The 20978-nt window shown below is 46.0% G+C and overlaps 8 protein-coding genes across 8 annotated transcripts; 2 read left to right on the top strand and 6 right to left on the bottom strand.

Moving 5' to 3' along the window:
- Positions 1 to 155: 155 nt before the first annotated feature.
- Positions 156 to 1125, bottom strand: C8R40DRAFT_1048922 (uncharacterized protein; the record flags this gene model as incomplete). The annotated part of the gene is made up of 2 exons (XM_046224535.1): positions 156 to 822; positions 881 to 1125. The coding sequence occupies 2 exons, from the start codon at positions 1123 to 1125 to the stop codon at positions 156 to 158; spliced, it is 912 nt and encodes a 303-aa protein (XP_046084949.1).
- Positions 1126 to 1779: 654 nt separating this feature from the next.
- C8R40DRAFT_1049079 (glycoside hydrolase family 79 protein) lies at positions 1780 to 4313 on the bottom strand (the record flags this gene model as incomplete). The annotated part of the gene is made up of 9 exons (XM_046224545.1): positions 1780 to 2102; positions 2577 to 2797; positions 2854 to 3049; positions 3122 to 3215; positions 3268 to 3312; positions 3364 to 3561; positions 3629 to 3690; positions 3747 to 3834; positions 3894 to 4313. The coding sequence occupies 9 exons, from the start codon at positions 4311 to 4313 to the stop codon at positions 1780 to 1782; spliced, it is 1647 nt and encodes a 548-aa protein (XP_046084948.1).
- Positions 4314 to 4644: 331 nt separating this feature from the next.
- Positions 4645 to 5537, bottom strand: C8R40DRAFT_1172196 (uncharacterized protein; the record flags this gene model as incomplete). Its single annotated transcript, XM_046231824.1, has 4 exons — positions 4645 to 4997; positions 5053 to 5191; positions 5246 to 5433; positions 5483 to 5537. 4 exons carry the CDS (start codon positions 5535 to 5537, stop codon positions 4645 to 4647), a joined length of 735 nt encoding a protein of 244 aa, XP_046084947.1.
- Positions 5538 to 6588: 1051 nt separating this feature from the next.
- C8R40DRAFT_1149241 (uncharacterized protein) lies at positions 6589 to 10647 on the top strand. Its single transcript, XM_046229532.1, has 12 exons — positions 6589 to 6745; positions 6802 to 7381; positions 7439 to 7469; positions 7523 to 7623; positions 7684 to 8384; positions 8441 to 8549; positions 8603 to 8700; positions 8752 to 8962; positions 9013 to 9337; positions 9393 to 9687; positions 9740 to 10357; positions 10407 to 10647. The coding sequence occupies exons 2-12, from the start codon at positions 6810 to 6812 to the stop codon at positions 10493 to 10495; spliced, it is 3150 nt and encodes a 1049-aa protein (XP_046084946.1). The 5' UTR covers positions 6589 to 6745; positions 6802 to 6809; the 3' UTR covers positions 10496 to 10647.
- Positions 10648 to 13281, bottom strand: C8R40DRAFT_1112059 (peroxisomal acyl-CoA-dehydrogenase). The gene is made up of 18 exons (XM_046228399.1): positions 13170 to 13281; positions 13008 to 13119; positions 12753 to 12955; positions 12636 to 12701; positions 12522 to 12574; positions 12363 to 12468; positions 12264 to 12315; positions 12010 to 12213; positions 11926 to 11953; positions 11833 to 11869; positions 11607 to 11776; positions 11495 to 11556; positions 11424 to 11439; positions 11270 to 11361; positions 11171 to 11217; positions 11085 to 11116; positions 10908 to 11028; positions 10648 to 10854 (listed from the first exon to the last, which is right to left on the bottom strand). Exons 1-18 carry the CDS (start codon positions 13215 to 13217, stop codon positions 10744 to 10746), a joined length of 1560 nt encoding a protein of 519 aa, XP_046084945.1. The 5' UTR covers positions 13218 to 13281; the 3' UTR covers positions 10648 to 10743.
- On the bottom strand, positions 13282 to 15025 carry C8R40DRAFT_1112054 (CoA-transferase family III domain-containing protein). Its single transcript, XM_046228398.1, has 8 exons — positions 14920 to 15025; positions 14565 to 14866; positions 14486 to 14499; positions 14414 to 14434; positions 14316 to 14356; positions 14115 to 14264; positions 13697 to 14057; positions 13282 to 13633 (listed from the first exon to the last, which is right to left on the bottom strand). Exons 1-8 carry the CDS (start codon positions 14947 to 14949, stop codon positions 13431 to 13433), a joined length of 1122 nt encoding a protein of 373 aa, XP_046084944.1. The 5' UTR covers positions 14950 to 15025; the 3' UTR covers positions 13282 to 13430.
- C8R40DRAFT_1112047 (CoA-transferase family III) lies at positions 15026 to 16643 on the bottom strand. The gene is made up of 8 exons (XM_046228397.1): positions 16592 to 16643; positions 16227 to 16540; positions 16160 to 16173; positions 16089 to 16109; positions 15999 to 16039; positions 15798 to 15947; positions 15392 to 15746; positions 15026 to 15338 (listed from the first exon to the last, which is right to left on the bottom strand). Exons 1-8 carry the CDS (start codon positions 16619 to 16621, stop codon positions 15073 to 15075), a joined length of 1191 nt encoding a protein of 396 aa, XP_046084943.1. The 5' UTR covers positions 16622 to 16643; the 3' UTR covers positions 15026 to 15072.
- Positions 16644 to 16894: 251 nt separating this feature from the next.
- Positions 16895 to 20316, top strand: C8R40DRAFT_1172192 (uncharacterized protein; the record flags this gene model as incomplete). Its single annotated transcript, XM_046231823.1, has 2 exons — positions 16895 to 17255; positions 17309 to 20316. The coding sequence occupies 2 exons, from the start codon at positions 16895 to 16897 to the stop codon at positions 20314 to 20316; spliced, it is 3369 nt and encodes a 1122-aa protein (XP_046084942.1).
- Between the last annotated feature and the right edge of the window lie 662 nt (positions 20317 to 20978).

Below are 20978 nucleotides of genomic sequence, written 5' to 3'. Positions count from 1 at the left end.
TGGGAATTCAATGCAATTCGTACTAACGAGAACGAGCGAAAATGCCAGCGCTAGCGAGAAATAACAATATGCACAAGCAAGTGACGGTGAGGAGAGGGAAGGCAGAAGGAAACCAAAGGGTATAAAAGAGCAGGACGGTAATTTTTTTTGATTGACTAGAAATTGGACCACGACATTATCTCCTCCCTGGAAGAAAAGGCAGGACCTTCCATTTGAATGGTGATACCAAGACTGCTGCTACGTATAGGCCGTTCACCTTTCAAACCAACAACAGGTTTGAGGAAGCACCAGGCAGGCACAAGTCCGATTTCGACATTGTTGTCCGGTTCGGCTTGCTTGAAGAGTGACTTGGTTTGAGCAAGGATGTTTCCTCCCTCCTTGCCAACGACACACCATCCATCGTCAAAGGATTGGATCACATTGAGTTTTTCACCGAGAATGACAAGGAGCTCGTCAGGTAGAATGGGATTAAACACCTGACGAATCTTTCGCACGGTGCCAGTGGTAGGTGAGGAGTCTACGGAAGATGTGGAAGAGATGACGGAGAAGCGGCTGCGGCCGGACCCGGATGCGCTCATGAAAGAGATCCATGATCCTCGATTGTCAGACTTCGGATGAAGGCCCTCACTACTAGCATTGAGAGCAAAAGAAAATGGCTGTGAAACCACGGAAGGTCGAGGAAAATTGCCTGATTGTCGGTGATATTCTATGATATCTGCGGGAGGAGCAGACGGGGGAGGGTGGGCAAGGACTTTTTCGGGAAGCACAACCGACTGCGTAAGTTGGCTACGAGAAAAAGTGCCCTTCACATTTTGTGAAGACCTACGTGGGTAGCTCTTTGAATTGACGGCTCGTATAAAATCATGAAAACAGTACTTACTCGAGCTGAAGCACCTTTTCTTGATCCTCTCGCACCACGCCGCGAACGGATAAGAAAGCAGCGCCTCGTTCGTTTTCGCGTTTGCTTCTGGAACGTTTTCGGATATGTCTGACAGTAAGCCAGACGACTACGCCGATGACTATCGTGCCAATAAGGGCTATTCCAGCGATATAGATAGGGCTCAATGAAGAAGCATTATCGTCAGATGAATCATCTCTAGGAAGGAATTGGGAAAGTATGGGCATAACGATCAAGAGAATGATTGTCGAGGGGGAAAAGGAAAGTCAGTGATAAAGGAATGACTGGCCGCTATCGGCGAATGGGGAGAACGAGGGATGCGCTGACAATAAAGGCAGCGATACCCTTGAGTCGAAGAGATGGTTGAAACCTGGTGAAAACCAAACAAAAAATACCCTCATTTCACGAATGGCGCGGTTTGCTATGACGACTCCATCAATTTGTTCGGCCCGGGGCGCCCGAAGTACTGGATAGATTTGTGGATGTGGTCACTGGTGATCCCAGTGGCGGCCCTCTGCTGTACTCTTGTATGTACTGTGAGGTGAATAAGTTCACTAATTTTGAGCTCGGGGTTTCGTTTGAACACCTTCATTGTTGAATTTCAAAAATAAAACATTACAATTGTATACTCTATATCTATCTTACATACTACTGTACGTTGTGAGTCGTGACCTATTGTATTGCAGGTACCAACCTAAAATTAGATTTCGTGGACTGTACCTGAAAGTAATATACTATGCTGTATTATGTACCTACCAGTACATACACCTCGACCCCGCCAGACCCGCTCTAGCCAGCCTTGACCTCCTTGACTGGTAACACCGGTCAGCACCGGTCATCAACGTTCAACTCTAGTTCTAAATAGCTCCAGGGGAACAATTCTATATGAGTACAGACCGAGCATCATTCTCAAGAAAAACTAGAACAGCGCTTGAAGCTTCGACCGTCACAATTCCACCTTCAACCTTTTCTTCTATATGAAGCCCGCTCGCTGTCCCATTTTCAAATGTTTGACCCGCCCACTTGGTTACATTGGCTAATTGCGTATCAGCACCAGGTGCCTGCAGGCGACGAACAGAGATCTGCGTATTTGTGCTAGACAGAAGAGAAGAGATATTGAAGGATGCTGTTGGTCTGATCTCATCCTGAGTTTGGTTATAAATCTGGAGATTTAGAAGTGCCAATTTGGTTGGAAAGTTGGTACCTGTAGGGTGAGACAGGACCCCTGTTTATGGTAGGGGACGTTGGTTCCAGATTCGGTCAAAAATCGACCTGATTTGGCATGTATGTTGGTAAAATTTTCGGTCAAGAATGAATGATTCGGGCTGGAGCCTTGGCACAAATTTCGGTCAAAATTAGTCAGGTTTTGACCACTTGTGCAGTGTGAATGTATGAATTCTGGCCTATTCTGGCATACATACTGTGATAGATCCAGAGTCCTTGGTTCAAAATTTAGAACTGAGCTCAGAAAACCATTTCCACTGCATTTCGTGAATTTCGAGACATCACTAAGCGTGGGCGCCAAAATATGTCTGGATCTAAAATTCGGTCAAATTTGGGGTCCGTCGTGAGGTCAGTTGCAAAATTCGGTCAAAATTGGAGGATTTCACGAAAAAAACTTTCGGTCAAAATCAAGCTCATTTGGAAGGCCAAGGAACTAACCTCCCCTACCATAAACAGGGGTCCTGGTGAGACTCGTCCCAAAAGCCATATATGACTAACTGTCCTGACGAGGTATCCCCTCCGGCAGTGGTGATTGTGGATCCGTTTGCCTGCCTACCAGGATAAATGTTGGCTATCTTGAGAGATCTCGAGCTTCCTATTGCATCTGCAACGAAGAGATAGGCAGAATACGATGGAAATACTTGCACGGGGCCGTTCAAGTTGTCGATAGGATACCTATATACATAGTGTTAATGAATCAAGTGGTTGAATATATTCCGAAAACAGTATACCATAGATCATAGAAACTGAAGCCGCCCTTGTTAAGTTGAGTCGCACTCTGAAGTGCAAGGGGACCTCCTTGATGAAGGTACAGCCTGGAGACGTTGAGGGAAGCTGCATAAAATATAGTGTCGAGTAGCCATAATGCTTGGCCAAAGGTGTTGCTCACGCCGTCGCGCCCAGAGCATGATACGGAATTATATTCACCTATGCACAATCATGATTGAGCGAGGTATGTTGAGGATCAGACGTTATACACGCGTAAACCCCTAGTCTTACCTATTACGAAAGCATGTGAACCAAGTTGCTTACGGACTGATTGTATACGAGGTTGCCACAGGTCGAGATACTGCGCCAGACGAGTGTGATTGACCTGGGTTGTTTAGCCTGAAGTTTGAGACTGCAATAAATATAATATTCCTCACTAGGTTGGGAAGAGTAGCAATGGCAGTTCTTGTCGGATCACATACCTATGTTATCATCATTAGTATATGTTTGACATTTCATGTATTCGTGCATACACTGTATTGATAAGTATGTTCACTGCACCATTCGACAGTATTCGCATCATCCACTCCAGCAGCCAGCGCACTAACACAATCCAGCTGAGCATCTGCAGCAATAGTGTTATAAGGCCACAGAGGATCATCCGCGGTTGCTGCGAGCTGGAATTTTGGAGTTGTGAAGTTGAGAGCGGAAGAGATATTTTTTGACCAAGGCTACGTGTTATTATTGCTTTTGTGAGTTCAAACCGGTAGGACGAAGGAAGGTGAATTATTGTCTGACCTCCCATATATTGGAATAGTTCTTAGCAGTGAATGAGAAGTAATGGTCAGGCTCATTGCCGACTAAAAAGGAAATGAGTCTCCTAATACCGAAGACAGCGCGTTATCGGAAAGCATACTCTTAAATGCTGCAACCTGATTCGGTAATCCTTGGACTGCTGACTCGGCTACTGCAAGAGCCCCAGTAAAATTCAAGCTTTCAAGGTTCTTGGCCAACCAAACATAAGCACGCATACGAAGATGGTTCAGAATTGAATTGGGCACACCAGGTTAACAGTGATCTGAGTGCCTTCAGGCAGAAGCTCACGAGCCGCATTCCAAAACTCCCAGCCGATGGTGGTATTTATTAGCGCTTCAGTATTATCCACAAAATTGAATATAGCGGCTTCAAGTGAAGAATCCCAGAACGTCGAATCAGCAGTGATACCGCCGATACGGATTTCCGCTGGAATACCGATGCGATCTTTGATATTTTGAAGGAGATCCCGGGTCAGGATGTTTGGGCTCGTTGTGTTCCCGACGTACATGATGAAAAATGCTGTCTCAATGCTGAAGCTGGCCAGGGATGGATGAAGAGTATGTGATGCGGTTTCGGGAAGCGTCGGAGGACCAGATACCGTCACAGTTAAGTTAGAAGCCGACACAATCGCACTCAGAACGAAAGCTACTAGAGGACCCCAATTCATGTCTGAAGACGAAGTTTTGAGTAATTCTTGTGTTGAAGTGAGCTTAAATGGTATTGCAGAACATGTAGCGGCCCGATACATGCTACAGTAGCGGGTCATAGGATGAGGTTTTTCCCAGTTATCAGTCATAGGCGGCTGCTGAATGGGTCATAGGATTCATTCCACATTCCATCCAACGCAACGAAAGATGATATACATTCGGTCAAGCACATCATGTGGGTAATACTGGTACGACGATTTAGTTCATGAAAGCGTGAAGAGGAACGAAATGGCACCCAGATGGCACCAACAAGCAAATCGCCTCAAGTGGGTCTAACAACGACATTGAACCTTAGGGATGAATCAACGTTACTAGCATTGTCACCAGAATCACTGCTATTGCACCCAGACTACCGCTTGAAGGACCAAATGGTATAGTCTTAATTGCAGATGACGACTGGGAAGTGGGTGAAGTGCTTGAGAAACTAGAAGATGAGGATGGAGCAAAAGAGGTCGAGGGACGGTCAACGGAAATAGAGGGAGAGGAGGATGAGGGCGTGGAAATCGTCGAAGTCGCGCTCTTGGTAGGTGTGATTATCGAAGAGGGGGAGGCTATTGACGTAAATGAGGCCCCAACACTACTCGAGATAGAGAAAGGATCAGATAACCCATTGACCCCGGCTTGCTGACATTGCTGAATGAAATCTACACAGTTTGAAGTTATTCACAGAGACAGCAGAGACAGCAAACGTTGGCTGACCTTTCGTGGCAGATTGCATAGAAGATGCTAACGACGTGTCACTACCTTGCACACACCCGACTGCCCCCGCCAAATCCTTCAGCATATCCTGTGTGCAACATGGGTTGATTGGAACGTTATCGGTTCCGCTCGAAGGACACTATATGCCAGGTCAAGGACAATCTTTCGTACAATATGGAAGCAAGAAACGTACATTCGTAGTGATCAGTGACAGTGCCGTATCATATGGTCCACCCGGTGCGGGACATAGGATATTTGCCGATTGGATCTGGCTCTGTAAATCCTTGAAAGGAAAATAGAAGTCGACGTCGGAGAGTGGGTCGGAGGTGTCCGCAGACGTTCCCCTGCCAGCAGGGAATCTACGGATGGCGGCAGCATATACTGTTGTAGAGAATCAGTACATTGTTGACAGGTGTTGGGTTCAACAAACTTTGTCCAGCCATCATGATTATGATTCCAGCAGAAACTGCTGGTAACGAGTACATGATGGAAATTGCCGCAAGTACAAAGAGGGCAAGAGAAAGAGAAAGACCGAGGTGTGTTATGGGAGGCGTCAAGTATTTGGAGGTAATGGATCCATCTCTTAAACTATTTATACTTGACGCTCGTTTCACTATACTTTTCTTAAGACAGTGCCTCATCGCACTAGAGATCCTGGTTGTTCGGCATTATTAATGTTAATTCGAAACAACCCCCGACTATGAAGCACTTTGGAACGCTGCAAAGATTGAACAGGGGATACTTGAAACAGGTTTGAATACTTCGTCCAGGTCCCTTGTAGAGACAGCGGCATAGATTTCTATAAGCCGCATTCGTAGGGTTTGGCTCGATAGCTAGAGTTGCTAGCGGGGAGATGGGGGAAGAAATCAAGCATTGTACTGTCTCGTGGGTTCCAGCGAGTTGCAAGGCCGTTGCATCAGGTTCGATATATTCATGAAATCATTGGACTCGTATATCGCTGGCGTCTGTCAGCGATTCTGGAATGATGAAATACACATATACCGGGAAGAGCGGAGCAGTACGAAATTTCGGGAATAAATTCAAGAAGGTTCCATACGCGGAATAGAGAGATATCTACACTTGAGGAGGGCTAATTTGAAGAGGACCTAAGTAGAAACAGTCAGTATGGACGATAAGGCGTTGCTAGCGAACTGAGGGTTGACATCACCGGCATGACTAAATTCGCGACGAGGATGCCTGGGGTAAGCACATGCTCTTGTCATTTTTGGCTTGAAATGGGGAATGCTTGTGAAATACATCATTGAGGCTTGAAGCTTGAAAATTGGAATATTAACAATGAAATAAGACATTGACTATTGTTTAAGCCATGACGCGTAACGATACTGAATTGAACCGTGCGTTGAGTTCTGGTGTAAGCCGTATCCGACGCCCAAAGTTCTGTAGATACTTTGAAGAAGAAGGTTCAAAATCACACCGCACAGCGCTTTGCTGAGCACAGCCAGCACGTGTGTTTATGTAAGCACAGCCACCAAATGTTATTTAGGGTACAAATAATTGGGCACTCGGTTGTGAACGATGGAATCTTTATCGGAAACGAAAGAAGAGCTGCAATTGTCAGTTGTATGAAATCTGAGCTTGGTTCCCTCTCCACTTCACAAAACCAAACTCAGTGTGTTGCTTACAGATAGCAACTGTGAGAAGATCTGGACTTCATTGACAGAAGCTCATCGACGTATGCTTTTTCAATCTTTTGATCAATCCACAAAGCCAAAATCTATCCTTTTTCAGCTACCCTCATGAACGATCATTACATCCATCGTCAATGGAACACCGCGTTCAACCAGCCTCAGGTCCAGCTCGAGCAGGAGTACGATTATCAGCAGCTCCAATCCAATGATTCACAGTACAGACAGTACCCGAATTTCTCCCAGAGTATTCCTAACGACTACCCTTTCAACCCAAGCATTCAATCGTCCACGTCTCCCTACACCTTAAATCAAGGTTACGAATTCAATTCGACGCGCTCTCAAAATGCTTCCGTTTCAAATAATTTCCTCCCGGGCTCATCAGCCATCCAGCAGCAGCAGCATTTCAAAGGCGTCTCTACCCCCTACGACACAAGTTTCGCAAATACTGTTGATTCCATGAGAACTCAACGTCCTGCATTGTCGCTTTCTCCTCCGCCAATAATTGGCCCGACTTCTCTTAGTCTTCAAACAAATGTAATCTCAGACCGACCCAACGAGAGAGCGTCCTCGTCTGTTCGGGGTCCAAAAGGAAAGAGACCTCGAATGAACGACCACAACTATGAGGGCGGAGACGACGAGGACATTGATGCGGTGGAAGCGAAAGAGAAGGCTACAAAGCCGTACGTGTTTTACTGTACAATGTTCCTTATCATGCTCATAGGTTTTCACACTCAAAGTGGCGCTTGTCAGAGGTGTAAGACGTTGAAGGTAGGAAGAGCATTTCCAACTTGCCCGTTTCTATGTTAACGAAGAATGTCAAGGTCCGCTGTGAGTTCAAAACGGATACCGATCCTTGCAAACGATGTCTGAATGGTGGCCATGAATGCGTGATTCCTGGACGGAAGAAACGCCGGACTCCTCCGTAAATTGCTATTACCGCACGTCTCATCATGATTCATTACTCATGTTTTTCTTTATCCAGAAAACGGGAACATCTTCTGAACGAGATCCAAAAGCAGGCGGATGAAATCCAGAAACTGATGGCCAAGCTGGCCAAGCTTGAGGAAGCCAACAAACAAAAAATTTCTTTACATTCCGCTGGATTGTCTGAATCTTCTTCACCGCCAATATTGTCGCCGTCTTCTACCCATGATTCTGCTTATTTCAGCTCGGATCTTGCTTCTGCGACTCAGGTTAGTCCTGGTGCCAATCAAGACGTCGAGGATTGGATAGCCAAGGCTCGCGAAAGCTTGGCAGAGTTTGGAGGCTTCATCGGTATCGGTGGCGCCAGTATGCCAAAAAGTTACATCGTCGAGCAAGATCCCGAGAGTCTTTCGGATAGTGGAGGCGATACGGACAGCAGTCTAGATGCCCCTCGAAGCAACGGGGAATATGAATTCGCCGTCGTAGACGATGAGGGCGAAGAACGGAGTCCTCAGGGGTCGGAAATTAAACGACCGATGGGCAAGAGGTTGTCTAGTTCTAGTGCTGGGAGTATCTCTGGCTTTAAGAAGAAAGAATCAACTGGAAAATCGGTCACCATACCCAACGAAGCCGTTCCTTTTGGACTCATGGCAGAGTTGAGCTACAAAAACATCAGGGAACGGGGAAGTAAATCTGAAGTAGAGACAGATGAACCCGGAGCGGAAACTGGCGTTGCCAATGCCAATTTTTTTAGGCCTAGTGCGTCCCAGATACCTAATCCTTAATACGCTTCGAAACGTATGATTTATCTCTAGGTCCTGGTCCTGACCCTGCCAGAACTCAAACGACAAATCTTCCACAACTGCCACATATATTGGCCAGGGGCATAATCACGCCATCCGATGCCGAAAAGCTGTTCAAAATGTTTGTGCGAACGTGTGTCGTTGATGTCAGTTCGGGCACTCACTTTCTGATAGTTTCTTCGATTTGGTCAATCCTTCCGTTTCCATCGTCGATCCGGTGCTATATACCGCTCAAAAGACGGTCTATCGTAGTCCTTTTCTTTTCACTACAAGTGAGTTTCTTGCCAGGGAATTGGGGAAAGTTGTGTTGATTCCTAACCTAGTATGTGCTATCTCGTCCCGGTTTTATGACGAAAAACCTGGTCTATATGTTCAAATCATGAACTATGCCCAACTGGCTGCAGGCACCGCTTTGATTGGTGGTCCGAAGAACATCGAAATGTGTATTGCTTACATACTATTGAGCCTATATCCGCCGCCTCTCAAACGGTGGGAGGAGTCTCGAGGATGGCTATATCTGGGTGTAGCAATCAGGTAAAGGACCAGTATCTGTACAACTAGTCGTATTCACTCATCTTTACTAGGATCGCAACAGAACTAAACCTTCATCTTCCTAATACTGCTAAACCCCAGAATGAAATGCATGCCCGCGAGCAACTTAATCGGACGAGAGTTTGGCTGAACTGCTTCAATTTAGACCGTAGTACTGGTTCTCAAAATGGGAAGCCCCCTATCATCAGCAACAACGATTATATAGCAAATCATTCAGAAGATTGGTGGAAATTATCACCATATAACATGAAAAATTTCGATATTCAACTCTGCTGTTACAACTCAGAATTAAAAGTCATGTCGAATTTCCGTTCAAAAATCTACAATGATCCTGACCACGCAACAGGATTAAACAAGGTAGAAATTCTTTCAAGCTGTATCTGTATGACAGTCTTCACTAAAAAATTCAAAGGATGTAGATTTCGTCAAAATCGCAGCGGAGACAGATGAAGAATTTCTTGCGCTTCAAACCAAATGGTTCCCTATCTTAGACGAGAACGTTGACAAGAATGATCCTCCTGGCCATTTCCGTCTTGGTCTTTTGAAGTTGGCGTTTGGTTACGCCCGATTAATCGTGCTTTCATACGGTTTTCAACATGCATTTGGGAAAAACAGTTCAAATGACAACCCATTTTTGGATCGATGCATGAACGCGGCAAACGACATCGTACAGACCATGGTTGAGGATATCGGTCGTCCTGAGCAAAGTAAGCGATTCTACTAAATTGAAGAGCTTATAGTGTCCTGACCTGTAGGTAGGAATATTCATTCGTCACGGGCCAGAAGCACAGAGTGTTTTCGTCGCGTTTGCTGCTGCGTTCTTGGTCAAACTCCTTCAGCCTAAATTCGCGGCTTATATCGATGCCTCAAAACGTGCCGCTATACGTTTCCGTGTCCAGAGCGTCATTGATTTTTTCAGTACCCCCGAAATTGCTATCGACAATCGTCACGGTCCCAAGTTATACGCTCGTTTTTTAAAAAGCCTAATTGCCTCGCCCATGGTTGCTGAACTGAACTCTCCGGGTCATAACAAGTTTCGAAGGAAATCGAATCGCAACAAATCGTCAACCCCCAATGCCGAATCCGAATCCGTTGATTATACTAGCAATGGTATTAATCATACATCAGCGTATGCGTCACCTGCGACTACTACGCATTCCCTGTCACCCCCGCCTTCTACAGCGGCAATGTCGTTTGATCAATTCGCACCATCTGGTGGTGCCATTGATCCGTTTGTGCCCGACAATGTCGCATTGCAAGGATCTGCCTATGATCCAAACGTCATGGACTACCTGGGATCTATGCCAAGCGACGACGAGCTGATGAGGTTCCATTCCATGAACGACCAATCGATATGGCAAGATGTAACCGTCTCTGGTAAGTGTGACGATATCTGCCTTATTGCTTGCTTCTGATCATCCCACAGGTTACAGCTGGCTTGCCCAGTTTCAAAATGAGGTAGAGAGGTCAGAGCCCATGACGGACATATACTCGAATCAGATGCAGTACGCTTGATTTTGATCTCTCTCTCTTGGTGTACATATCGGTTTGAGTATGTCTCTGTTGTAAACTCTAGTTCACATCGAATGATACGTTCAAAATTATTTCATACTCTACTCATGTACAGTAAAATTTTCCTTAACAAAACCATAATGAAATGAATCTATTCGTAAAACAAAAATCTGCCCATGCAACGACATTAGAAATCTAATAATGTTAATTAAAGTCGACAACTGTTCCACTATTACATCATGTACGACGTCTTATAGTCTAGCGTCATGAGGCATAGAGCGCAGAGCTTGACGTACTCCAAGATCACTCAGGACGTCCTCTGCTCCCCCGAGCAGGGCATCGAAAGGAATTGTACGGTGATACTGAAAGGATAACGGTAAGAATGAGCCTCGTCAGAGAGAACCTGATCACATACGTGTTCAATGAGTCTTCCCATACCTGTTTTGGTGATACCTCTTCCACCAAAGAGCTGAACAGCATCTCTGGCGGTTTCCTGAGCACAGGAGGTAGAGTAGCTCTTTAGAAGGGCGATTTGACTGTTTTCATGAATTCGTGAGAAACAGACACCGGATTTGAGAAACAGAGGGCGTACCCGGCGAGTTTACTAGCTTGTTGCTTGTATGACTGTTACACAAGGTAGTATCAGATATGAGTTAATATTGGATACATAAGATATACCATATTGCACATCTGGTATGTTATGCTCTCGAGCCAATTCTGTACACCTGTTATGTTTGAGAAGTACGTACTGAAGTCTTGATTGATTACTAGACTTACTTTCTGCCCGTTGTATCATCGCTGCGAGCTTGGCACGAACTGTTGCCAAAGAGTTTAATGGTTTTCCAAAAGCCTTCCGTTGTGAAGTCCATCTGAGAGACATTGGCAGAAGTTTGGCGGAGGAAAGGCACACGAAACGAAAGGGTTGTCTTACTTGAGACATTCCTCAACTACAGGAACTATCAGTAATGATAGCCATATAACTTGAAATGAAAATATGCTCACCTATCCCTCTTTGAGCACGAGCTGAAGCGCAACACATCACCCATCGCTCATGGTTGAAATTACTAACAAACGGCTAAGCATCTCTACAGAGTAATGACCAGAAAGAACGCACCTAAGCATTACGAAAATTCCTCCACCTTCTTCACCCAACGTGTTTCCAACAGGCGCACGAGCATTATCAAATGTTATGAACGCTGTTCCGGCAGTCGTGGAATAACTTGTCTTGATTTGACGTGTTTCAATACCTGGTCCCCTCTCGACGAGAATGACAGTAAAACCATCCTGGTAAAATATATATATATATCAAACGAGGGTGAATTGATTCAAGAGCATCATACCTCAGTTTTACACCCAACGGTGAAGTAATCTGCGAAGCTGCAAAATGTTATGAGCCGTCAAGTGCAGTGACATCGAAAGTAGATTATACTAACGTTCCATTGGTGATCCACTTTTTGGATCCTATTCATATTCGACATGAAATCATATTGGATATAATCACTGGAGAAAAGACGCACCATTGATGATCCATTCTTTCCCATCTTCGCTTTTAACGGCTGTAGTTTGCAGTCCCATAACATCACTACCTGCATGCGCTTCGGAAATCGCTAAACAGATAAATTTTTTTGCGGCAAGAACCTCCGGGACCACGCGATCTTTCAGCTCTTGGCTGCCGAAATTAAGAACAGGAGGGAGACCAATGACTTTCCCTCCGAGTAAGCCTACAATGAGAATGTGAATACGAGTCAGAGTGTATCCACGGCATGCGCACCATCGCCGTATCCACGAGCTCCACAGCGAACCATTTCCTGCATGACGACCAGCTAAGAGGACATGAGTAAAGCATTTCGGAGGATGTTAAAACGATTACTTCATGGAAGTAGTTAAATTCTTCAGGCTTGACAATGCCACCCATCAGGGTACGCCCTTGCAGATGTTTACCCGGACCCAATCGCATGGCGTGAAGTTCCAACTCACTGAAGACTAAGTGAGCTACCAAGTTTACTCGGGCTAGAAGCGCCAGACATACGCCATCTTATCCAAAACCTTCTGATCTGGTCTCTTTCCATCTTCTTCTCTGGCCTGTGAAGAGATATATGAGAATCTAGGTAGAAATTGAGGTGATTTAGGAATAAAGGCGTACCAAGGCGTCGGGCACCAGATACTCGTCTGTGAATCTACGGACTGCCCTCTGAAGTTCTCGATGATTCTATTGGAATTGGGATGAGGGAAATGAAAATTCAGATTGGGGCCTACATACCTCCGTATAGTATGGGCTATAGTACCCCTCCGTCAGCCATGTTGGTTCAGCATAAGGAACCTTGCTGATATCTCCTATGTTTGGCGGATGCAAAGCAGCTTCCTCGCCTTCGATGTTACCAATGATAAGACGTTGATACTGGGGTTTCAGAAGAATTTCAAAGCGATGAAGAGCAAAGAATTGATCCGTTGCATCTTGACCAGCTTAACACACGTCTTGAGCTAATGTAGTCTGAACAGGAGGAAATCTACGTACCAACTTCCTCGTCAGTGAGGGCAGCGATTCCGCCCGGGTGCATCCCAACAAACCGCGTAAGGTCATACACTTTAGCGTCAATTATTATCCAAAGATCATCCTGTTTGTTATGCTGTGGGGAGATGCAGTTTCTGGAGGTGAAGTCCTGATTGACGAGCATACCTTGGCGACCTCTTCTCTAGTGAAAATTTTCAGTTGTTTAGAAGCCATCGTGAATGTAAAGAAATGACAGTGAAAGTTACTCTGGGGCAAGTCGCCGGACAGTTATAAGTTACATGCGCATGTGATTATGATATAGACTATTTTCACGTGAATATGGAAAGGTGTCTCTGGGGACCCGGTCATGCATCATATACATAAGCCAATCAAAAACCGTCGGGTCGCTGAAGTGCTCAATCTAGGTATTCCACATTCAACTGGTATTCAGTCTCCGGAACATTGGCTTATAACACCCTCGTCGAGTAGGTCTTCATATTCATTCTCTGTGAGTCCAAGTTCTGCAGTAAGCACCTCCTTCGTGTGCTGGCCTGGATTGAGCAGGCATGACCCAGCCTCCCTACTGCTAGATGTGCTTTTCTGCGCTGCCTCTTCCGGCGTTAATACGGGGACGCAACACGCATCAGTTGCTTGAGAGTATAAAATTCAAAAAATCAGTATGTGCTGAAAAATTTGACTTTAGTGTACCCCACCAAAAAAAATATCTGCCCAATCGTTCCTAGTTCGCAGGGAAAATCCACTCATTAGAAACTGTTTGAGTTTAGGCCATGATTTCCGATCTGCATGTGCGACAGCTGCAGGAAACTCTCGCCATTCGTCCGAAAGCACAAAATGTTCTGGCAATGCTTCGAGGAACTTTTCGATGAAAATCTTGAAGAAATGTGGTTCTATGCAGGCCAGCGTCATTAGACCACCATCCCTGCATAAATATACGTCGTAAAACGGTGCTCCACCGTCGAGCAGATTTGCGCCTCGCTCGGCTGCAAACCTTCCAGTCGAAGGATTGAGACGATGGATCAAAGGAGAAGTGGATACATAACGTGTGCCAGTGACCTATTAGGTATATGATTAGTCGAAGACGTCCTGTTCATTTGAGATAATGATAATAACCATGTCCACATCCACTACTTGACCTTGATTGCTTTCATTGCGTTCCAGTAATGCAAGTAGAATTTTAGTAGCTAAATACATCCCCCCTCCTGCAAAGTCAGCAAGGAGATTGAGGGGGAAACTTGGCTTGTCTACGGAACCCGGAAGCATCTTGAAGGTACATTAGTACCCATCGAACAGAACATACTAACGCGTAAGTACAGAAAGGACACCACTCAATGCAAGGTAGTTGAGATCGTGACCTAAAGGAACCATCGAGACTGAGATGAATTGATTGACGGTTCATTAAAATCTCTTACCAGCCATATCTTTGTATGGACCTGCAGGTCGTTCATAAGTTGTTAAGAACAAGCATTGAAACCAATTCTTACCAGTCCTTGGGAAACTGTTCAACATTCAAGGTCAAGCATTAATATCCACGGGTCACGAAAAAAATGGCTTGTAATATACCCTACTATTCTGGCATACACCAGTCGTCGATTCATCCCAGAATCTCCTAGAAAGACGTCAGGTCCTAATCCCAGACGTTCCATTACACCAGGCCGGAATGGATCGATCAGGACATCTGAAGACGCAACTAATCTCTTCAAAAGTTCCCTTCCGCTGGGAATTTTCGAGTTGATAGCGATTGAACGTTTTCCTCGACAAAGAACATCCAGTGTACTAGCCGAGGGACGATTGACACGGATCACAGATGCACCGTTGTCAGACAGTACAAGTCCAGCGAAAGGGGCAGGCGCTAAACCAGCAAACTGGAAGATCTGGTGTAGGGAAGCGCGTGTAGTCCGTTCGGTTCGAAACGTACCTCGATCACCTTCTTTCCCTTCAATGCCATTATCAAAGATGGTGGTTGTGGTTGAAGTTGAAGTCGAGTTGATAGTGAGAACAAGGCTTTCACGATCTCATGACCATTGCCATTGAATAGGAAATCTACAACGCTGTGTACTGGGCTACACAATCATAATTTGGATCTCGAAACTTCTATCGCACCGTCCTGCACCAGCCTTTGATATTCACTATTCGTAAGTCCAAGCTCTTCGAGGATCTCCTCAGTATGCTGTCCAGGCGGAAGCTCGATTGTATCTGAATCGATGACCATTGTTGTTGTGTTCTGTTTTTTACTCAGAATTCTGGGGTGAGGAAGTGGTACAGATTGTTGCCCAAATTCCTCTACCTTACTTGATTCTTTAGGAGTAAGTATCGGTATTGCACATGCGTCAGTGTCTATAGCAGAAACGTTCAATAGATATCAATCTAAAACACAGAATTACACCAACTCATGAACACTGTGGCCCATTCATCACGAGTCTTTGTTTTGAAACCGAGTTCCAAGAAATTCTTGAGTTTGGGCCAAGCATCACGATCAAATTGAATGAAAGGATCGGGGTTCCATCTGTATTGTTGCTTGAAATCATTGGGAAGCGCCTTGACGAAGTGCTCGATGAAGGTCTTGAAGAACTGGGGCTCCAAGCACCCCACCGACATGCAGGCGCCGTCTTTACACGGATAAATGTTATAGAACGGCGCACCACCATCGAGAAGATTGTCACCGCGGTCCCTGGCGAATGTGCCGGTAGATGGATTGAGGGTGTGAATGAGAGGGAAAGACGAAACGTATCGGGCACCAGACACCTACGTAGATTGCTAAAAGACCACAACGAAGACGCATCAAGTTCGACACACCATATCCACATCAACAACTTGCCCACAACCACTTGAATTGCGTTCGAAGAGTGCTAATATGATTCCAAGAGCGCAGATCAAACCTCCACCGGCAAAGTCGGCAAGAAGATTTAGGGGGAAGGTAGGGCGATCGTGACTGCCGGGAAGCATCTTTCGAAGAATGAAGATTAGAAAGTAGCAATTGCTCAAATCCTTACTTACGGATAATATTCCGCTCAGAGCGAGATAGTTGATATCGTGTCCTGACTCTGCTTTAATTTTCACGAAGAACATCCTGAAAGCTGTGCACACCGGCCATGTTTTTATGAGACCCTGCTTGACTAAATGAACATGCTCAGAATTGGGATTCGTTGAATGCATACCGGTTCTCGGAAAGCTGAAGATTCTTTAAGTAGAGTACGACCAACCTGAGTATTGATTGGTACATACCCAGCTATTCTGGCATATATGAGCTTCTTATTGAGACCTACCTTGCCATTTGTATCCAAAAATACGTCTGGTCCAAGTCCTAGGCGTTCCATCACACCTGGCCGGAAGGGGTCAATAAGGACATCGGAGGACGCGATCAATTTCTTCAAAACATCAAGGCCACTGCGCGTTTTGGGATTGATAGCTAGCGACCGTTTGTTTCTACATAATATATCTGGAGACGAGGATGAGAATGGTTTGTCAATTCGAACGACAGTCGCCCCGTTGTCTGCTAAAATAAGACCTGCGAAAGGTCCTGGGGCAAGACCAGCAAACTAGAGAGCAGATGGTTTAAAAGACTCGCCGTCAGAGTGTAAAAATTATACCTCGACTACTTTGATTCCCTTCAAGGCCATGATGGTAATATTGAGAAACCGGTATTTTATAACCGGCCGCTGAAATTAAATGGGCGTCAAGTTGTTCAATTCGACCATCCTAAGGCATCTTGACGCTGCCTACATATATAGGGGAAGTGGAAGGGCCTATTGCAAGTTAATTCTATCTATGTAACACAAGGTAAGTTTCCTTATGTTTTTTCAGGTTATGTTTCCTTCTGAGAAGGTCGCAGCTGGTTTTGTTGTCAAATGTCGACCCCTTCTTCGTTTAAACCGAGCTCGTCGAAAAACAGTATGTCCACTTCTAATGGTTCAGGTGGCGGACGCACAGGAATTCCTACTCTGCGCTCTCTGAGGACACTCTTTGCTCCCACTTCATCCCAGGCGAAGTCTGTGCAGGTGTCTCCCTCAAGGCCTTCCCTGAACTTGCCCGCTTCAAGGCCTTCAATTAATTTAATGCCCTCGAGGTCGTCGCTGAACATACATAGTGGTGGAAGCGATACTAGTCCGTCAACGTCCTCATTCGACATCGTCCGTCGGTCTATGACATTGGGAAAGAAGGCAGGGAGCAGGAGTGTGAGTAGGGACAGTAGGGATCTCACAAAGAAACAGCAAGAAGGGGACAAGTCGGCACCAGTGATGGATATTCGTTCAAGTATATTTGCTTTTCCTTGCAATGAAATCAGATATTAACGGATTGTACTCCAGGTTCTCCTGAAACGATCGATGGTGGAGGAGTCGATTTATCTACAATCGTAGAAGCCGATACATCTGGAATGTCAGGAATATCACTGGCTGAGTCGTTGTCCAAACATCTGCCGGCGTTGCCCACTTTCGATTCTCCCCCACCCTCCGTTTCCCATTCAACGTCACCGTCACCATCCTTTTCACCATCACCTTCGCCGTCACCTCATCCACGTTCACCTTCTGCTTCTGCATCGTCTCTACACCTACCTCGCTCCCCATCCTCAATTCAGGCTCAGGTGCACAGTGCACTGCAGGTTGACTCTGCGTTAGCCGCATTTCTGAGCCCAAATAATCTTCCACCACCAAGTCTTTCTCCAAGCGCTGGATCTGCGTCACCTTCTCCTGGAGTCAATGACTTTCCGTTGTACCCCACAACGACAGGCCAGACTTCGTCATCATCACTTCCTCAACATGCTTCCACCCCTCATTCTAGTATGCGCATTAAAAATGTTAGCCATCTAGGGCTTATGCGACCGGCATACATACGAAGCACAGGCTCTGATGACTCCAGATCTTTTGCCGCATCCATATCGCGGCCAGGAAGCTCGGTGTCTGCCCCAAGACAGGAGACGAATATGACCGCATCTGCATCTGCATCTGCATCTGTTGGTCGCAATACATTCTCTGCTGCTCGTACCAGAACAAGAAGTATGAGTGTTGATGAACAATCTCCGAGACAAGCTTCCGGAGCTGGTCTCATCACCAGCCGAAGGGATTCAAGTTTCCTCATTCGCAGGCAGAACTATAAATCTCACACCCGAAGTCTCAGTCAATTCGGGGATCACGACAAGACTCAGAGTGAAGCTGGCGATGTGCGACCTTCATCCCAACGAAACGTTCAGCAACGTCCGCCAATCACAGAATGGCTTGGTCCACGTACAGCCAAGGCGTTCAAAGCCGCTGGACTACTTGCCTCTCAATCTCATGATTCTGATTCAATCTCTTCACAACGGTCTCATCCGTACTTGGACTCCAACTCTTCTCCTTCCTTATCTGTACCCAGCAGCCCTGTCCGTGCTCGTTTCAGACCTGTTTCCTACGCATCCGACATTTCGTACTCTCCCAACTCTCCGAATTCTCACAGCCCCAGTCCTCCTTATCCCTCAAATATCCACACCCCACACCCTCGTTCAGCCTCCGTAGCCGCTTCTGCGATCTCCGCGCGATCTGGAGGGTCCGTTCGGTCTGCGTCAATAAGGAGCGGAAGCGTTCGTAGCGCCTCGACAGCTCCCACGAGCCTCAGTACGAGTCTTGGTCCTTCTGCCCCTGCGCAAGCGGCGAGGGAATATCTTATGCAAAGTCAGAATCAACAACAAAAATTTTCATCTTCATCCTCAACCTTGAACCTCCCCACCACAACATCATTGGCTCCATCTTCGTCAGTCAATGGTGCTCCACCTTCTGAGGTTCAATTGCTCAAAGATCAACACTCAATTGAGACGTCTGCTCTCCTTGCAGCGCTATCTGACGCTCAACGTACTACACGTGTCTTGAGAGTGGAAAATGCTGAACTTAGGGCAGCCCTTACATTGGCTGAGAACAAACAGGAAAGTTGGGAACAGGAGAAGTTGCAACTGAAGCTGCAGCTGGAAGAAGTGGAGGATCGATTGAAGGAAGTTCGGGGCCGGAAGCGGGAAGATTTAAAGTTCATAGAAGAAATAAAAGGCCTCCACAAGGCAAAGGCCGGACTGATATCGAAGTTGGACGAGGCAGAGGCACGTCTCATGCAAGCGGAGGGAAAATTGTGTGTTTTGAACGAGATCAAAACTTCAAACTACAAACTTCGCCAAGCGTTGCATGTCGCTCAGCGGGATAAGGCTAGGGTTGAAGCGGAAGCGGAAATGAGAGCAGAGGAAGCTCTGCGGAGGATCGAGCAACTAGAAGAGGCTCTGTCTGAGGCAAGTGGAGCCATCGACGCTACCCTTGGGATGGCGAAGATGACCGACGGACTGAAGCCGAACGCGAATGGTGTATACCACAATCCTCTTACTACTAATATCAGTTTTCTCGATAGTCAGATCGAGTTCCGGAAAACAAGCAAGATAAATTCACGAACATCTTCTGAGTCACCCCCACTGTCCTCCGCCTCATCGTCAAGGCCGCCCTCAATATTCCCTCTTCCGCCGGACAATATGTCCTTGCTGATGCATGAGGAAGCGGAGGGTACGACAAGGACCGGGGAGCAATCAGCGTCATCAGAGCTGGACGATCTATCTTCTTTTGAAACAAATCGTGTGCAGTATAATAGAAAACTGAAAGTTCGACCAAGCCAAGAAAGTGAAGATGCAGAAAACTTTGAGCTTGATGCAAGCGAATCCAAGTGGCGCCAGTCGATGCAAACCCCCATGATGGAAGCACATCCTTCCACTCCATTCCCAAAATCGATACCTGATCCCCGACACAATCTATATGATGCTTCTGCTTCTATCTCCCGCTCCAGACTTGGATCGACAAGTTTCTCCCACTTGACTCACACCTATTCATCCGATGATCATGACTCCTTGTATCCTGACCCTGACCTTGCTTCCTCTCATGTTAAACATCCTAATTCCTCCCATCACTCTCTTCATTCTGAATACGAATACGAAGATGAAGCTGTAGTCGGAAATACCACATTTTACGATGCTGGAGGTCCTGAAGAGGATAGTATCATCTCCGAAGATGAAGACCGTCTACTAGACTTGGATCCTGATCCTACCGTCCGTGCTAATCTTCGCCCAGACAACCTCTCGCATGTCACTTCTTTATCCCGCTCTCCATCCGACTCGCACCATCACCCGCTCAAACTAGAGACAACGAAAGCTACAGCTAGCGCAGAGCCGGGGAATGAGGATGATGGTGCCACAACCAGCTTTGAAGGCACAGGGACTCCAGGGAGTCCGGGGAGCTTGTTATGGATGCATCCGTTAGACGAACGTCATCTGGGTGACTTAAATGGGAGTGTTGATAGTTTGAGACTGGATGCGTGAGCTCGAAACTGATATGAGGCACGTAGCTGGATGGGCGATCTTCTCTTCTTCCTTTCTTCTTGTGTTCTGTGTTTGGATTGGTACCTCAGCGCATCCCGTGTCGTTTGTCTTACTCCTTCTTGTAAATTTATCTTTTACAACTACATTTGCATTAACAGCTACGTACATATAATTCATTTCTTCAAGTATCACTTAGGATTTTGCTTAGGCTTTCGGACTTCCGTATAGTCTCTTTTTCGTACACTGGCTCGGGTGCTTCCTTCGCCGCATTTACTTGCTAATATTTCTCGACCTGTTGGATTAATTCTTTTGGATATTTCTAGCTTTTAGAATCGTACATATACCTCCTTTCTCATCGCACTCTCACTCCGTCATCTTTTTGCTGTTCATTGCCTGATGCAGTTATTGTTATCGCTTTCGCTCTTTCTCTAGGAAATTTCCTGTGTCAATAATATGAATGTTGACAACGTTGAGTACTTAACAAGGTTTTTATAGCTTGTGCATATTGTTGAACAGATTACGAACTTTGTGTGCATTTTGGGAAAGACAGTTGTCAATCCTTGAGATTAACGGGGCGCATTCGCGAGCTTCTGCTACCTCCAACATCATTTGCGCCTAAGGAAGGGCATAACATATGTATATGGTATTATTTACACGTTCAA

Source organism: Lentinula edodes (genome assembly GCF_021015755.1).
Source record: "Lentinula edodes strain Le(Bin) 0899 ss11 chromosome Unknown C8R40scaffold_24, whole genome shotgun sequence".
NCBI classification, from domain to species: domain Eukaryota; kingdom Fungi; phylum Basidiomycota; class Agaricomycetes; order Agaricales; family Omphalotaceae; genus Lentinula; species Lentinula edodes.
This window is presented reverse-complemented; position numbering and strand designations above follow the sequence as displayed.

Excerpts from the sequence above, each read along its gene's own strand:
- C8R40DRAFT_1149241 (XM_046229532.1), top strand. The coding sequence starts at position 6,810 with ATGAACGATCATTACATCCATCGTCAATGGAACACCGCGTTCAACCAG. Across the intron at positions 7,470-7,522 it reads AGAGGTGTAAGACGTTGAAG|GTCCGCTGTGAGTTCAAAAC; the intron begins GTAGGAAGAGCA and ends AAGAATGTCAAG. Across the intron at positions 9,338-9,392 it reads ACGCAACAGGATTAAACAAG|GATGTAGATTTCGTCAAAAT; the intron begins GTAGAAATTCTT and ends AAAAATTCAAAG.
- C8R40DRAFT_1112059 (XM_046228399.1), bottom strand. The coding sequence starts at position 13,217 with ATGGCTTCTAAACAACTGAAAATTTTCACTAGAGAAGAGGTCGCCAAG. Across the intron at positions 12,575-12,635 it reads ATCTGGTGCCCGACGCCTTG|GCCAGAGAAGAAGATGGAAA; the intron begins GTACGCCTTTAT and ends ATCTCTTCACAG. Across the intron at positions 11,218-11,269 it reads GATGATACAACGGGCAGAAA|GTGTACAGAATTGGCTCGAG; the intron begins GTAAGTCTAGTA and ends CAAACATAACAG.
- C8R40DRAFT_1112054 (XM_046228398.1), bottom strand. The coding sequence starts at position 14,949 with ATGGCATTGAAGGGAAAGAAGGTGATCGAG. Across the intron at positions 14,357-14,413 it reads TCCATACAAAGATATGGCTG|GTCACGATCTCAACTACCTT; the intron begins GTAAGAGATTTT and ends TGGTTCCTTTAG. Across the intron at positions 14,265-14,315 it reads CATTGAGTGGTGTCCTTTCT|ATGCTTCCGGGTTCCGTAGA; the intron begins GTACTTACGCGT and ends TGTACCTTCAAG.
- C8R40DRAFT_1112047 (XM_046228397.1), bottom strand. The coding sequence starts at position 16,621 with ATGGCCTTGAAGGGAATCAAAGTAGTCGAG. Across the intron at positions 16,541-16,591 it reads AGGGAATCAAAGTAGTCGAG|TTTGCTGGTCTTGCCCCAGG; the intron begins GTATAATTTTTA and ends TCTGCTCTCTAG. Across the intron at positions 16,040-16,088 it reads GTCTCATAAAAACATGGCCG|GACACGATATCAACTATCTC; the intron begins GTGTGCACAGCT and ends AAGCAGAGTCAG.